The 16,902-nt window shown below is 54.1% G+C and overlaps 3 protein-coding genes across 3 annotated transcripts; 1 reads left to right on the top strand and 2 right to left on the bottom strand.

Annotated features, from left to right (window-relative positions):
* Nucleotides 1–847: 847 nt before the first annotated feature.
* NCLIV_059800 (conserved hypothetical protein) lies at nt 848–3,104 on the top strand (the record flags this gene model as incomplete). The annotated part of the gene is made up of 2 exons (XM_003885534.1): nt 848–852; nt 1,475–3,104. The coding sequence occupies 2 exons, from the start codon at nt 848–850 to the stop codon at nt 3,102–3,104; spliced, it is 1,635 nt and encodes a 544-aa protein (XP_003885583.1).
* A 2,180-nt stretch (nt 3,105–5,284) lies between these two features.
* NCLIV_059790 (putative proteasome subunit alpha type 3) lies at nt 5,285–7,731 on the bottom strand (the record flags this gene model as incomplete). Its single annotated transcript, XM_003885533.1, has 4 exons — nt 5,285–5,601; nt 6,193–6,435; nt 6,894–7,047; nt 7,663–7,731. 4 exons carry the CDS (start codon nt 7,729–7,731, stop codon nt 5,285–5,287), a joined length of 783 nt encoding a protein of 260 aa, XP_003885582.1.
* Nucleotides 7,732–12,639: 4,908 nt separating this feature from the next.
* NCLIV_059780 (conserved hypothetical protein) lies at nt 12,640–14,184 on the bottom strand (the record flags this gene model as incomplete). Its single annotated transcript, XM_003885532.1, has 1 exon — nt 12,640–14,184. One exon carries the CDS (start codon nt 14,182–14,184, stop codon nt 12,640–12,642), a length of 1,545 nt encoding a protein of 514 aa, XP_003885581.1.
* Between the last annotated feature and the right edge of the window lie 2,718 nt (nt 14,185–16,902).

Genomic DNA, 16,902 nt, shown 5'->3' with positions numbered 1-16,902 from the left:
CGGGGCTGCTGGGAGCGCCTCCTCGAGAAAACCCACCTGGCGGTGAAGAAAACGCGTGAAAAAGAGAGGTTCTCTAGAAGGCGACTAGCGTCTTCCGTGTCGCAGTTGGGAGCCGGCCTCCGTGTCGCAGTTGGGAGCCGGCAGAGAGCCGGTCCCCAGGCACCGGCAGCGCGTGGGGCTGTGTGTCATTTTGTCCGACCATATTTTTGTGAGGCAAAAGCGTAAAGGCATGTGCGTATTCCTCGTGTTACGTGCATCAATGTGAATGTCTCTAGGAACCTGGAGCGACTGCAGTGTTCCTTTTCCTGAGGCGAGGAACCTGGACAGGTGCTTCGCATCAAGGACGCCGGAGCGTCGTTTTTTTTTAGGCTTCAGACTCAAAAGTCCGAAGAAGACTCTGCTGAGTCGACGTCCCTGTTTGAGGGAACCCGCCCGCTGCGTCGGTCCTTTGCTCTCTCCAGAACGCGCGGGTGGCGGTTCGCTGTGTTTTCGAAGGTGATGTTCAAAGAACTGCGCCGCCTTCCCAGGTGTTGGGTGAAAAATCAGTGTCCGAACGTTCCTGTTCCCGTGTCGAGAGAGGCCTTGCATTGCTCTCGCGTCGTTCCTGAAGACGCCTGTTTCGAGCGGTCTCCGCGATTGATTCTCAGTTCTGAAACCGCTCCGGTTTTCGAGTTTCCACACGATTTCGCCCGCGAAGAGAGGCGCGGCTCCGCTCCTGTCAGAGGGAGAGGGAGAGAGAAGGAACAGGTGGGAGGAGGAAAGTGAGGACTTGGAAGTTGAGAGACGAAGAAGGGAAGGAAGGGCGTGCAAACGACGGAGAAAGGCGCGGGACGGCCTGGCGCGGAACATGAGGTTGGCGGTGCTAGCTGCGAGTGTGTTGATCCTGTTCACCGTCTCTGTTACCTGCCTGGTCCAGGAGATAAAAGTTTCAAGGCGCCCCGTGCGTCGTCGGCCCCACAGGTAAACACACGAGCTGGATCGGGTGAAATGCGGCCCGGTGGAAAGGCAAGACGTCTGCGTCGCTTGGACGTGACACACACGCGTTAGGCGCATGGCGAGGAGATAGAGCGTAGGTGTTTCGGAAACGCCCAGCCACATACGCATGGTTAGGCGTCAAAGCCTTTTGGCCCACCAGCATGTGGAGGGAATGCGTTTCATCGAATCCCGCGCGTGTAGCGCTGCTCGTCGTGTCGGTGGCTGTAAACAAGTCGTGGTCCGTCGGGCTATCGCCCCCAACGGAGCCACAGAAGGTCGGCGTCTGCGGATCCGTAGCCATGGACTGCTGAACAAATGCCCACGTGATCGATGTAACAGCTAGCCGGTGTGTCTGTGCGCCTCCATTGAATTCGTGGCGTTCCCTGCATCGAGCATGTGTCCACATGCGGCAACTGTCTTGTGCCTCCGCCTCGCCCTGAAGCGTGTGATGTATCCAGCCTTCTTTTCACTTCTGTGGTGTCCCTGAATATGTGCGCAGCGACCCCGTAGATAGTCCGACGACCCCCGCCAGCGCAGGGCCCGCGACGACGGAAGCCGATCATAAACCTGCGGCGGCCGGCGGAGGAAAAGCCGACGTCAACCGTGTTAAAACCCCCGTCCCGCCAAAGACGAGTGCAGGCAACAAACCCGACGAAAAGAATCCCGCGGAAACACCCGTCCCTAAAGAAACGAAGCCCGAGGAGACGTCCGACAAGAAGAAAGCCAAGAAGAAAAAGTATGGGACGGCTCCTGATGAAGACGCGCGTCGAACCCCCTTTGGTGAGGATCCCTTGATCTTTCCGTACAGAAGTCTTCTCAAGAGTCACGATACTGATGGCGACTACCCTGATTCTTCAGACGCGAGTTCCGACGAGGCGTCCGACAAGAAGAAAGGGAGGAGAAGGAAGTCTGAGAAGGACTCTGAGGAAGAAGAGCGCAAGGCCCGATTCGGGGAGGATCCGTTGATCTTTCCCTTCCGGAGTTCCGTCAGGAGGCACAGCAAGAACGATGGCGACTACCCTGATTCTTCAGACGCGAGTTCCGACGAGGCGTCGGACAAGAAGAAAGGGAGGAGAAGGAAGTCTGAGAAGGATTCTGAGGAAGAAGAGCGCAAGGCCCGATTCGTGGAGGATCCGTTGATCTTTCCCTTCCGGAGTTCCGTCAGGAGGCACAGCAAGAAGGCCGGTGGTGGGGTTGGCGCTGACCGTTCAGAAGCGCAATCCGACGAGGTTTTCGACGCACACGGCAGTCCTACCCCGGAGGAAGGCGGGGAAGCGGCGACGCTCAGTCCTCGAACGAAAACTCCCGGCACCGCCGACAAAAAGGATCCCGACGGTGCGTCCAGCGAGCGCGTGGAGGACGACGCCGAGGGCCCCCCAGCGAAGAGTCCTCGCGTGGACGCCCGGGAAGGGCTCCGAAAGTCTCCCGACCTGCCATTCATTCCTCCTGTGATTCAGCAACTTGGTTTCCATGAACCGTCTTTGGCGTGGCGCGTGAAGACGGCTTCTTCCCTCGGGATTCCCGCTTCGCAAGTCGGGACCCAGCCGCTGCTGTCGCCTGCACCATTTCTGGGCCGGCCGGTGGCTGTTCACCAGATGGCGCCTGACGGATCCTGTTTCTTTCGTGCCTTGAGTTTTGCCCTCACTGGCAGCCAGGTCTTTGCGCAAGCGATACGGAACTGCGTTGTGGATTTCTTGCTGGGGAGTCCGCAGCTAACAGCTGAAGACGTCTGGACCACGCAAGACCTCCGCGAGGAGCTGCAGAGAGCAGTCGGGAGACGCGGACTTCCGTTGTGGATGGCGCACGGCTCAGGGGCGCTCAAGCCGGTCCGGGACATGACACGCCCGGACCTTCTCGAGTTGTACAGAAAGTACATGAGTTACCGTAGAACCTTTGCGACGGAGAGGGAGGTCGATGCGGCGGCGCGCCTGTTCGGCTGTCGCATCTTGGTGTATCTTCCGAGTCGGCCCGAAACAAAGGAGAGAGCGGCTTGGTTGGTACATTCCCCGCAAGGCCACGACGACGACTTGGCGCATCACATGGCGGCAATTTATGTCGTGAACATCGGTCGTAACCACTTCGACGTCGTCAGCAGAGTAGCGACACCAACCGAGGCGGAAGGTGTCTGAGAGAGAGTGGGGGGGGTGTCGACTACAAAAGAGGCGATTTTGGACCGGCCGCTGTCCATTCTCAGGGGCGAGCCGACGTATCCGCTGTGTAAATGCAGGGCCGGTTTGCCCAGCGCGGTGAGGTTCGCAAAGATGTTCACCTGTTCTCTCCACCTGCTCGGGCTGTTGAAGGTGCGCTGCTCCGTGTGGAGGAGGCCGATAGTTGGTTCATGCGCCGCAGTTTGCGAGGCGCTGTGCAGTTCGGTCATTTTACCCGACTGTGTTTCCGGCGGTGAAGCTTCCTTCAAAGGTGTACAGAGTGTGCATGCGTCGCCGGAATCGGTCAGCGGTCCTGTTCGGCGACTTCGAAAGGCGTAAACTCGTGGCGTTTTTGCCGCGTCCGAATCTCGAAATCGGCAATCCCTGACGATTCCAACTTTTCGTGGTAACACACTGCATCCCCCGCAAGAAGCGATCAAGGGCGTCCCCAAAGCAGGCCGGGATTCTCACGCGCGTGCAGTGCCCTCCCCGCGAGTGCGTAGATTTGTTTTGGGCACACATCATGTCTGTCTTTCAAAGCGGCTCTGGACGACTGCACGTTTCTGTAGCGTACACGTGTTCTCATTTGTATTATTCTCCATGGTCACCATTTTAAAATATGTGTATGTTGCAGTTCTGTACATTTAGATGTGCAGGCGTGGGCTATTCCCGTGAAGGGATATCCGAAAAGGAACAAGTGTAGACGGACTGGGCGCGTTACAGGAAACCGTGTGGATATGTGAAGCCATGTACGTGTGGAAGGAAACACTGTTTTCAATACTCTGTTCCACAAAACCGGTGACACGCCGCTTCCGCCGTCGTGTCCCAAACAGCGCAGTTCCTTCCGTTTGGATGCGCAGACTCACACCGCACTGCGTGTTTGGCAAAGACTTCGCAAGGCAGTTTACACGTATCTACCTACGTATTACACGGTGTATGTAGATACGGGTGTCCGCGTCTGTGTAGGTTTGGGCGGGAACTCCTCGTCCTCCGAATAGCCAGAGGATGGACATACAAACAGATGAGGGTCCTGGCACTCACGAGCGTAAACAAGAGGAGTCTCTAGAAGTGGGAAATCGCGGGGGCTCTGAACCTTTGTCGTCTCATAATGCCTGCCGCCGTTAGGATTCAGTTTGATATGCGTGGACTCCCGCCAGCCGAGACGCTCAGCAGGAGACGGTTCCTCTCGACACAGCCGTGTCGTACATTTCCAGAAGTATCTGCAAATTCTCAGTGAGTTTAGCATCGAATGAACACATGGAATACACGCTGGTGGTGCCCTACGGGTATGTGGAAGTATAGAATGAGTACCACAAGGGGGCGTATCATCTACGAAGCCTGCACGAGAATTTCTCTCTCCATCTACGTAGATCTGTACGACGCTTCTGAAGTTTGTTTTCTCTTCCAGTGTCGCTGCGACAGCGCTCCACCCACTCAAGCGCAGCTTTTCTGTGAACGCGAAGTCGAAGCCACCAGTGGAACTTCCTTTCCCCTTCAGGACGCGTCGCGTTAGCAGACGTGGGGTGACCCAGACGCTGAATCGGACTCGGCAGTTGGCTAGGCCACACATGCGCCGGTCCTAAGAGAGCCTCGTGTCTTTCATTTTTTGGAGCAGAATCAGGAAACCCGAAAAAGTGAGTTGACGCATTCTCTAGTTCATCCCGTTGGCCTGTATACACGTTCTTCTGCCCAAGACGCAGACGGAGTCATTCCGTGGTAGCAGCTCGGATCTGGAGAAAGCGCGCTACCACGAGTCTCAGGCGTGGTCTCCCTTGACTCTACAAAACAGTCTGTGTCCATTCCTGCAAGCGTTCCTCTGTTTTCGACTCTCTATGGCCCATTCCTTCATGCGAACGACGTGTCGACAGACATCTCCCACTGACCGGCAGCGGTTTCGCTTCGCGTTCACGGCGCGTACACAAAAAACTGGAACACACGCGCGCTCTTCAAAAGGTGACAAGGCGACGGGTCTCCGTTTTTATCCGCTTTTCTTCCCTATCTGCCCCTGCGTTTTCCGCATGTGTCTCGCTGTTGAAGGCCCCCAACAGTGCATCCATCTTATCGTCACCCGGCACCTCTTTTGTGCGCCCTTATCTCTCTGTTCGTTCTCTTTTGGGCCAACCCGCGCGGGTCGCTCTCGCCTTCTCCAAGGCAGTCTGGACTTAATCCTCGTCCATTTCGTCGAGAGCTTCCCTCGCGCGTTTGACGGCCGCGCGGACTTCTTCGGACGGCAGCATCTTGAAGACCCCGCAGCTGTCGTTTCCGATCAGACCTACTTCGACCTCCACTTTCCCTTCCTTGCTTCCCTCGTCGTCAACAACCAGGAAAATCTTCGTGAGAGCCTCCAGAGCCTCCTTCGTCGTCAGCGTCTCCAGGTCCAGCTTCTCCAGTTCGGTCTTGGCTGACGGCCGTCCCTTGCCGAGCGCAGTCGCCCGGTACTTGCTGCAACACCCACTCGTGTCGACGCAGTACAGCTCGCCTGCGAAAAAACCAGAACGCACCGAGGGACAAACCTCTGCAACCACAGACGCGCTCTGAACGTCCCGGTCAGGCAGGCCGAACGTGAGCAGACACACGCATATATATACACAGGAGAAGGAGAGCCTTAAAAAGTACTACGCGCGAGAGTTCCGTACTCTCAAGAGTGCATACACACGTGGTAGTCCGCATCTACACACGTGCACCGGCACCGCAAGAACTACGCATGCACAGACGTGTACGACGTGCGTGGAAACACAGCATAACGGTTCGCAAGCTTGGGATGCGTCGGCGAGGAGTGAGACCGGCGAAGTGTCAAAATGCACTCAAATTCCCCTCCGTCGTTGCGCCCAAGACATCAAAACTCAATACATACCCACGCGTTCAAAAAGATATATATATATATATATATATATGGGTTCCTGCACAGCGCGAGATAGATGTGTAGAGACGCCCTTGCCGTGTCTTGAGGAACTGTCTGTTTAGCTGGGACTCATATCTTTCCGCTTGGGTCTAATCGCTCTGGGTGGTTTGGCTGCTTTCGCTCCGTCTGATCCCTTCACGCTCTCGCTCTCTCCTGTGCCTCGCTTACCCTTAAACTGGAGCGGCGCTCCAGGTTCGCCTCGCTCTTGCTGGACCGCGCCGATGAGGACGGAGGCGCCGAAAGGTCGGACACTCCAGTAGAGAGAATAGGCATGCATAAAGAGACCAATGCGCTCGGCCAGAACGCCGCCGCTGATCTCTACTCCGAACGTTTTCTTGTATTCTTCGGCCTCTTGGCGAGCTCGCGTGACAATCTGCCGGCCGTCTGCCGCCAATCCCGCCACAGCGATTCCTGGAAGAAAGCCCAGAGAAACCGAGGAAAGCAGTAATACAGCGGGAAGCAAGCGCGAGGCCAGGATGGAGAGGAGCAACGGCACGGCACAAAGGCGAGAAGAAATCCGGGGGCGCCGCACACTCGGGATGGAGACAGGGGAGGAAAGGCCGGGGGCGAATGGAGACAAGAGCGACGGAGAAGCCGCGCAACCAGACAACGGAATGCAGCCAAACCCGGGGACAGAGGAAAAAGGCCAGTCTGGTCGGTCTGTTCGGCAACGCAAGAAACGACAGCGTTTCGCGAAAAGTGGTGGTGCGGCCGAACACGATGAAACAGAGGAACAAAGTACCAGTGCTTCAGCTGTGGAAGAGGCGGTTCCTAAATGCACCGATTCGCAGGTTTTTTGTGGCAAGCCCTGGCGCGCAGATCTACGTACACGGCGCGCGGAACGTCGGGGCCTGCCGTGTTTCACTCACCGATAGTTTCCGTGACAGCGGCGATTCTTCGGAGACACGTAGGGAGGAGAAGCGGAGACGGCTTGGGCTTCTCCACGGCAAAGAGAATGCCATCTTGGCACACAACAGCCATGCACAGGCCGCTGTTGTCTACCGCTTTCCCCGCGTACTCCACCTGAGACGCAAGTGCGAAAACGGCAAGGCACAGAAAGTCATGCGCCGCGAGACGCTGCGCAGGCAATGTGTCCAGCTTTTCGTCGACTCGATGAAGATCCGGTGAAGAGATCCCGTTTCCCCGCGGCCATCTGCCGCCACACATACGCAACCTGGTCACTTTCTACGGTTTGGCAAACGCTCCGGCGGCAACCCTTCCCTTGCTCTGAGTGCCCGTCCCCCGCAAGTTGTTCAGGTGTCCGACTTTGGCTGCGCGCAACGACAGCCTGTGTGTAACGCAAGTTGCTTGAGATGTCGTTGTGAACTGTCAGTGTGCCGGAAGTTGTCCATTAGAAGGCCTGGCAAAAAGACCCCCTGTCGAGGTCACCGTTATGTTGTTGATACCTGACCCTTACAAGAATATTGTTTAATTAAAGATTCAATACTTTGATCCTACGTCTAATGCGTCTACCAATTTCGCCACATCCGCGTACTATTTCTTAGGCCTAGTAGGTTTCGACGACTCCAGCGAGCGCCCTTGGGCGTGTCCCACTCCGTCGGCTTTTCCGTTTTTGGTCGGCGCTGCCGCCTCCCGCCTTCCCCTCCGTGCCTCGGGTCTTTACTCCCCGGCCCTCACCTGGAAAACACGTCCATCTGGAGAAAAAGTGGAGACGGAGAGGTCGTACCCAGACCCTGTCCCAGCCATGGTGGAGGGAGGAGCAGCGAAAGAGGAAAAGTCGGGCTTCAGGGCAGCCGCCGGTGTGCAGGAGAGACGGGTTAGACGCGACGCAGTTTAGCGGCGAGAAGGCGATTGAGAACGAACCCTCAAAAAAGTGAGGTCCTCTGCTTGTGCGCACAGCAAAAAGAAAAGTGCATGAGAAACGGAGAGAAAGCGTTGCAAAACTGCGCAACGGTGTGCGACACAACCAATTCTACGCACAGTTCTCTCGGTGTGTCTCCGCGTAAAGAGAGGCGCCGTCGCTCGCGCAAACGCCAGAAACCCAGGGGAAAGAGATTCCGAAAGGGATGTAGACGGTGAGGGGGGAGGCGGTGAAAGGACGGAGAATGCTGTTCGATTGGCCGCGAACACCCGAAAAGAAGCCTGGAGGTGACGCCGTGGCTCTATTCCGGACCAGGTGGCCTTTTCTCTGGAGAAACAGCGGGCGGCAAAGACACAGGCCTGGAAGAGGATGCCGTCGAGACAGACCAGGAAAGAAAAACAAACGTGGGAGAAAGAAAAGTGTCCTCGCGGGCTCCAGAAAAAGACAACGACGGTGGACGGAGACAGACGAATAGAAGCAGAGGAGGCCGACAGGCAGGAAAGCGGCAAAGTTCTACACACACGTTCGGACACGACTTTGTCTCGTCCACGTCATGCAGGTACCAATCAACTTTCCCTTTGAGGGATTCAGATCATTCTTCTTGTGTGTTGTGGAAGCAGGATGATCCCTTTGTCGTCCGATTCGTGAAGGCAGACGAGGTGACCGAACACATGCATGCGTGAGGAAGTGGAGGATGGTCGACCTCCACCAGGTGGGCGGGCTGAGTGTGGCAAGGAGTGACGAGAGATCCTGGGGCGCCGAGCGCGGTTGCCTTCTCTCGTGTTCTCTCACTTCCGTTCTGCACGCCAAATTTCGCAGTGCTTTCACATGAGTTTTAACAGCGAAAAAGAGTGTACACGCAGCGGGTGACAACTTCCAGAGGGTAGGTAGGCTTCTGGACACGCAGCTCTCCCGGTACACCGTAGAGTGCTGACAGGACAAGTAACCTATAAACGAAGGATGCACACTGACACTAAAATGGCCCAAGTCTTTTCATCGGTCTCCCCCTGCTTGTTTTCCTGCTACGTATGCCGAGACAGCGCTTTGCGGAAGGTGATGGTTTTTAGCAGGAAAACAGAGTTGGCGTATACCTCGAAAACGTGCACCAGTTAATCTTCACCGACGTGGCTCTGGCAGCGTCTACACGGCATGCGGAAGTCTCCGAAAGTGCTCCAATTTTTCTCGTTACAGATCCCCAGCAAATAACTTTTAAAAAACGGTGTTCCATAGGCTTTTCTTCTTTGTCACTCTTTGTCTCACACGAGAACTTTTTTCGCCGACACGCATCACCATAAGATTACGTTTGTCCCAGCCTGTGCTACGTGCCTGGTGCGTCTTGTGTTTGCGACCGGACAGGAGTCCGTCGGCAACAAACCATAAGCTGTACGGTTCACAAAGGGGCATGTATATATGTCTCGCTTCGTATTCAATTGGCCAACGTACTCCCGGTGTTGGCGCCCTGTGACACAACCAGCATATCAACAGCCTGCTCTGGTACACCTATGAGAACCCAGGCCAGTCAGCCGGAACAGGACAGAGCGTCACGGCGCCACTAAACAGCCCCATGCAAAAACCATGCAAAAATGGCTGCAAGCATGTTGTTCCAATCTGCATGGAACTGGTGGAGGCGAAAAGTTCTCGGACTGAAAACCTTAGCACGGTTCGTGAGATAAACTAATCAAGACATATGACTTGGTTCTGTTCGTATGTGCGTCCCCTGACCGGAAATATGTGTCACGCGTCTGTACCGATGAGAGGGTATGAGGGCTACTGGAAACAAATGTAACCAGTGGTGTCGGCAGTTGAAGTAGGAGCGTTTCTTGGGTGAAGAATCCAGGCTCCTCTCCGCGGAACACTGTACGCAAGGCCGGGCAGCGGCATTGTGAGGGTAACTTCGCTTCCTGTAGACTGAGTGGAAGCGGTTTCACAAGCATTGATCTTCGAGCAAACTACGGAAGGGTGCACATAGGCGGTACTGCCCACCGAGCGGCCAGGGATTCGCCGCTGGGGCCGTCGAGTGAAAGTTGAGTTACAACTGCTCGAACAGTTGCTCGCGGGTGGACCTACGAAATTGGATCGTTCATGAGCTGGCGAGGATTCTTTCGCTGGTTCCTCGCTTCACTGGGCCACAGCAGCAGCTTGGCATATTTTAAATCGTTGTCCTTTGTAAGGTGTCTCGAATGTGTTTAGTCACCCTTTTTCTTCGTTTGTTTTGTGTTTGCCGTAGCGCTTTTTCGGCGTTGTGCGCGCCGTTCGATTCGTAGACATCGTTACCAGCTACTGCAAAACGCAGACAGCCGTTCGTTGCTGTGTACCACTGGTATGATGCGCGGGGTAAATGCCGTCGCTTAGCAACCTATCTTTCGAGAAGACAGCTTCAAGATGACGAGATTTGTAATGTACAGATTCCTTTCTCTGGTGCATTTTCTCTGGATATTTACGGCGGTTCCTTCACCTGTTTTCAAGAAAACTGGAAGCCAGCAAGGAAGACATCTAGGGTTCTGTGTGTTTACTAGAGCAGCCGAATCTACTGAACAGCAGACCCAGTCACATCATTTCAGCGTGCCAGTGCCGCGCGGTGCGGGAGACCAGACCTCACTGCAGGAGACGGAACCCACACGCAAGCACTCGTCTGAGAGGGGCAGTCTGAGGGCAACTGCCAAGCGGGTCGATGCCACAGCCGCTCGGCAGGAAGCCGATGCGTCGCCGGCTTTCGAGAATCAGACGAAGAATGTGAGACCTTTCACGATAGAGCCTGCCGAGGGAGGCAGGGGAGAAGAAGGTCCAGGAGCAGAATCGCGCCGTGAGCAGCTCTCTCCTCCCGAACAGCAAATTGGTGCCAGCAGCAGACAGCCGTCAAGAAACGACGAGCAGAAAGACACACTTCTGGCTGGCTCAGAGCCAGTGGAAGAAGCGACTGATGCATTCGACAGCAACGAAAGGTCCAAGCCCCCTGAAGTTAATGTGTCGCAAGTGTGGGTACAGGACTCTCCTCAAGATTACATTGACGAGGGAAGTCCTGGTGACATGTTGGAAACTGCACACATCAGAGCGATCACTGCCTCACTGGAAGGGCTAAAGGACTGGCTACTTCGAAGAATTAATGATCTCGATACAGACGTATTGTCTCAGCAACAAATACGAAGCACTACACAGCAGTGGGCTGCGGAGCTCCAGGAATTAATTAGTGTCAGTCCTTGCGTTAGTCGTTGGGAAAAGGAGCTTGCTTAGCATCATTTGTATGCAAAAAGGAATTCTTTTCTGGTGGCTTACCCTAGTGATCTTTCGCCATCGGAGGCTGCTTGTGTGAGCTACAATAGCTACTGCCGGTTCCTATCACGTGGAGCTGGTGGACGTATGCTTGCACAAACATCGTTGGCACGACTCAGTGCAAGGATCTACCGGAGTCTAGTTTTCAATCGAGGAGTAGTTTATTTTTAAGTGAAACTTCTTTGTTGGGCAAGTGTCGGCTGTCAGCGCCGAAGCATGCGACTGTTTATTTTTGAGTGGTTGTTTGTGCAGTTGCGCCCATGTCGTTCTCCAGTGCGGAGCTTCCTTTTGATGACGAGTTTGTTGTCACCTAAAGATGCGCAAGCGTCAATAGTTTTTTCGCTGTCCCAGTGACTCTGCCAAAACAGCTGCTGGCGGACGCTGACGATTGTTCCATTCTTTATCTATTGCAGCATGGTTAACGCGTTTCCATGATGAACCAAACGTAACACGCAGGACTGTTTTCCTCACTTTAATTTTCACCAGCTGAGGCTCTAACCAACTCCGAACCTTCCTTCATTACGACGATCTCTGCCTGGAGAATTCGAAGATGGCATTATGTATTATGATAGCAACCAAATTCGCTATAGGATGCGATGCTGGTCTGGCCTTTTCTGTACTAGGGATACCTTGCCACAATAGGAAGGGCAGAGTGGTAGAGCCCAGGCGCAAATGTGCAATCTCATCTCCCCGTTTCGTGGGGAGGTACATAACTAGGTTTGTGTCAAAATTCTTCGAGTTACGTCGACTGACTGCATGTTGGTTGACACTTTTGCCTCCACTACAAGAACGGATTTGCATATATGTTGGAAACGTGCTTTGGAGACGTAGTGAAGTATTTTCAGATATTATCCCTTTGTTGTTCGACCGAGCATGCGTTTTCAACCCAGGCTTTACAGCAGCGACTCCTCTCCTGCTCTCATGCATTCACAAGCGCTGGTGGCCGCCCGGTTGGACCTCACTCCGACGAAGAAATCCGCACTGGTGTGCAATTGTACATTCGCTTGCCTGAGAGTCTCCACTGTAGTGAATTTTCATTTATCCCTAGACCGAGCACGCATTTTAAACCAGGCGTACAAGTACGTGGCAGTGGAAAATAGAACTCCTGCTATCCACCCAGAAATAGCCGGTGAAGAATACAGCATTAACTTTTAGCTATCGAACTGCACACGAATGCGCTAAAATGGTGAATCAGAATGTCGGGTTAGACTTCCACATCCTCCTTGCAAATTGGGGACCAAAACTACCGACCAAGACAGGCTACACGAAGAATTCACGTTGGCGTTACTTTGGTTCTCCTCAATATGGAGGGCCTATACAGCAGGTATCTCCGTTCAGTGTGATCAATGAAACATTTTCCGTCTCTGGTTGCCCTGTCCACTACTAAGAGTCGCCGCTATAAATGTGGCAGAATCTTGTCTCTTTTGGTTATTCTCCGAAAAGCAATTGCTTGCAACTGGCCACTACACGATACACGCAAATACACGGGTACTGTAGGACACAGGATGCATACGGCCCACACACTACGCAGGCGGCAGAGTGCTCCCGAGACGAGAAGCACCTTCCCTTTGCACGCAGACAGACTCTCGGCGATCAAAACTGCAGTCAGTGTTGGTCTCCGCTTCATCGTCCTCTTCTTGGAGAGCCGGTGGAATGCTGATTCCCACTGTCCCTTCCACCTTCGCTGCCGCAGCAGCGGATTCAGCTGATCGCAGAATATAACGAGCATTTGAGGTGCCTCGCTGTAGTAGAACATTGGACAGTACTCCAGGAAGTACCATCTGGTCACCTCCATGAGTGCTGTTTTCTGCTTTCCTCCTCTGCGCTTTTTGCAAACTGATGGTCTGGTAAGTGAGAATCGCGGTGCTGATACTCACCAAAAGCAGAACTGCAATCTGACCTATGCTCACTCGGTGCAGAGTCACGTCTACGTAGTACGGCTCGAAGCCGTAAACACGAGTACAGAGCGACGCAAGTACAGTCGATGCGAGCGCCAGCGCCAGCAAGCAAGTAAGCAGGTAGGATGCCGGCCGTCGGTCAGCATGGGCGAAGACGCTGCAGAGCATGCAGAAGAGCGCAACGATGCCGGCAGCTGCATTATCAAACACAAAGCTGGTCAGGGAAAAAACAGCCTGCATCCCTATGAGTCCGGCAAGCACCTCTCTCACGAGCCTGACTCGCCAGATCAGCTGATCCAGATTCTGAAGACGCAGCGACTCGACCGGATATTCCATTTTCTTTCCGGAGAGATCACCAACAGGGACCCATGTACTGGTGTGCACCAGTCGTTCATCAGCGCCGTTGCCTGGATGAGTGGTCAGCGGCTGTCTCATTGAGGGGCTCAAGTGTTGGGACTCTGGCTCGGCCGATGCAGTTTCCAGGGCGCGAGAAGACGTAAGAGGTTGCTCGGACCTCCGGGGGCTGTTTGAAATGCCCGGCATCAGTGGACGAGATGATGGGAAACTTCCAGAGTTCCGACCCCTTTCTTCCGGCGTAGTCGGAAAGACGGGCGGACTTCTAGGGGATGGTGAATCAGACATACAGCGAGGAGCCTCAGAGGTACTGCTGCGTCGGCTATCTGCTTCAGAGACACGCGCACTGGTTCCGTTTTGCTGGTCTGTATCCTGTCGCGGTGGGCAGCTGCTCGTTGAGTACACCAGCGAATCCGAGGATATCGAACAGGAGAGGAATCCGGGGCCCGGGTGGATACCCGATGAAGTGTCACGGATTTCATTCCCGCCTGAAAAAATGGGGGGATCTTTTATGTCGACTCCGCCATTTTCAGAACTAGAAGAAGCGTCACAAGGTGACTGAGTAGCGGGGATCTGTACATCAGGAAACGGATCTGGTATGCCTGATCGATCAGATGCCAGTCTCTCGGCTGACGGTGACTCTTCAGACAAGAGTACAAGGCGCTCGCGGACCTCACCGGCCATTTTAGATGCCCGGTTCGATGCAGAATTGGGAACTGAAATCCCGGTAGCATCCTTTTCTGGGCGATCTGCAGGATGAAGGAAAATTGCTTCCTTCTCACCTGCAGAGTACTCGTCCTCTCCGTTGCCATCCATGACGCCGAAGAAAGATAAACGGACAGGGGAACGCGGGAACCCCCTCTATGAGCATTCGAGCGGTGGATCACGCCGTAAAAACTTGTTCCGCTCGATTTGTTAGGCAAGCGCCCCGCCCGCAACCCTAGGCAATACTGTAGTGTCCGAAGAGAAAAAAGATGACGCCAAGGATGCAGGTATCTTCGCTGGTCCCGCCAATATTAGGGGATTCAGTTTACTGTTTGGGGTGCACATGTCTCTTCGTCGTACGCAGTTTTCGCCACATTAACCTCATATTTATTCAAATAGAGGGGAAGATCCTTACACGAAAACAGATCTATTTCACCCTAAGACGTGAACCCATCCTCGCTGCAAGACACTCGGCCCTTCTTCCGGGTTGACGTTCCCGCCTCTCGAGTGTCGGTGGCTAGCCAGAAGTCTTTTACTGTCCACGGTCAAATTCGTTGTCCACCGCAAAGGGAAACGAAAGTTGGCGGAGCTGAAGAAATTCAACGGCTAAAGAGGATTGTTTTTCTTGGACGCGACACCTGCAAATGCTGCGGTCGCAGCACAATTCGTCGAAGGGTCGCATTTTTCTAGGCAGACGCAGCCCAGCAACTCCTACATCTCAACCCAACTGCTCGTTGACTCCTAGCACCACCGTCGTCCACCACGCGCACAAGGCAACTCCACAGCACGAAGTGGTTCCAACTGCGCTTACCGACACACTGCTATTTGATAAGACATCAGCACATTGTGCCACAAGTAAGCAAAGCAATGAACATGCACCCCTGAGACTTGCCGTCAAATGCCTCCTGAAGAGCTGCAGGTGAATAACAACCGGGGTCGGGATTACGGGCAGAGAGACCGTTGAGCGGTGGGGATGGCAGTTTCTTCCTGTATTCGTTGACCCTCGGACACGGGACGACCTGTTGTGTGGTGGGACACAGGGTAAAGGACTCATCGCATTTTCCCCATGTTTGTGGAGCGCGCTACTACATTACTACGACGAAGTCTTTCCCAATCCTCAATATTGCTCTTTAGTATAGATGAAGGATGTGGAAAAAATACGAGCTGGAGAGGCATCTGCAGTCCCCGCGTCGCCCGTCCTGCCAGCAGGCGACCAGGAAGTAGTTGTGATACACAGTGTCGCCGCCGATTTTCTTCCACCGGGATATAACGAGCCGTTTGCTCTCGGCTTAAACTCTTGTCATGGCATCCCCGACCCTTCACTTCGCATCAGGACGGGGGCTCTCGAAAGGAAGATGCCAGTGGTTGGCGGAGGTTGGTGGCTTACTCGGATAGCAACTTCTTAGAACAGAAATCAATCCTCTCTAGACCTTCCATGTTTACGGACTCCCCCTTCTAGGTAGATAGGCGAAGTGTGGAAGCTTCTTGATGCTAGCCGAGTCAGGCACCTCGTACCGCCGTTTCAATCTCACCAGGGGCTCGTCATCAAGCGCATTGCCATGTTGTACTGCGACCTGATTCACTTTGGACTGAAAAAGGATCACGTCTTTGGATACACGGAAAGTGCCGGAGAGGATTTGAATGACGGTCTTGTGGAACCCAGGGGCACTGCCCTACAGCCAGCGGAAGAGGTTCCTCTTGGCATGTGCAGCAGCAATCGCGTGTGCCCCTGGCCCGACACGATCATCAGATACTTGTGGAACTGGATAAATCGGCAGAATATGACAAGGCGCTAACAGCCTTGGAGTTTTCGCAGACTGCTTCTACAGTCGATATATATATATATATACATATATACAAATAAATATGAGTTAGCATTTCGCAACCTGTACGGTTAGCTGGGCTCTGTCTCCTTGAATGGAGTGGGCGGACGCCCTGTACGCCGAGAACGGTGGCTATGTTTGTCTTATTGAGGAACTAGAAAACACCTTTCTCCAAGAGGTATTCACGCCCAGGAACTTTGGGTGGGGAGATCAGCGCAGAGAGAGAAATAGCACCTTAACGTTGTGTTGCCTGCGGTTGACCTCTGAACACCTGACAGGCCTACAAGGACTGCGTGCTCTCATCCGGTTCTAAATTGCTTTGAATGGCAATGGCCTTTAAGTCACGAAGAGGCAAAACGACAATCCGTAAATGATCCTCTGCAGTATCGCCACTCCAGCCACACGTCTAGTCATGGAACTCGGCCTCACTGCGGTTCCCGTAGTTCCCCAGCCAGCCACTCTGAACGAAGTGAATGTGGGAGGCGTCGGCACTTTTTATTCTAGAGAAGCGAGTTTTCCCAGGATACTGTGCAAACGGAAGCACGTAATTCACTAATATACGAAACAATACGAGCAAGAGCCACCTTTCAAGTCTGTACATGGGCATCCACGTGAAGAAACACACCAGCAGGAGAGAAAGCGAGGCCCCCTCGTCTGCATCCGGTGTCAGCCTAATTCGAGAAGCGCAGAAGCGTAACGTGGTACTCGTGAGTCGTGTCGTCAAGGCGGCAGTCGCTTGACATGACTCAGATAACGCACCTCGTCAACAGTGTTCGGCAGTACCACACTCGCTTGCTTTCCTCTGCCAAAACCCAGGAACCAACCTTTGACATTTTGCGAATGCGCTAACACTGTGGACGATTCCTGGGATTTCACCGAAGACGGCATCCGCTCGTGCCCCAGCCTCCCGTCAAGCACGAGGTTCGCTGCTGTTACTGTCAGGAAAGACTCGATTTATAACATGGTTTCCAAAGGCTTTTTCTACAAGCCCATGTGGTCCGGATAG

This window comes from Neospora caninum, chromosome XI (assembly GCF_000208865.1).
Source record: "Neospora caninum Liverpool complete genome, chromosome XI".
Lineage (NCBI taxonomy): Eukaryota > Apicomplexa > Conoidasida > Eucoccidiorida > Sarcocystidae > Neospora > Neospora caninum.
Note: the sequence above shows the minus strand (reverse complement) of the source record. Positions and strands in the feature narration are given on the sequence as shown.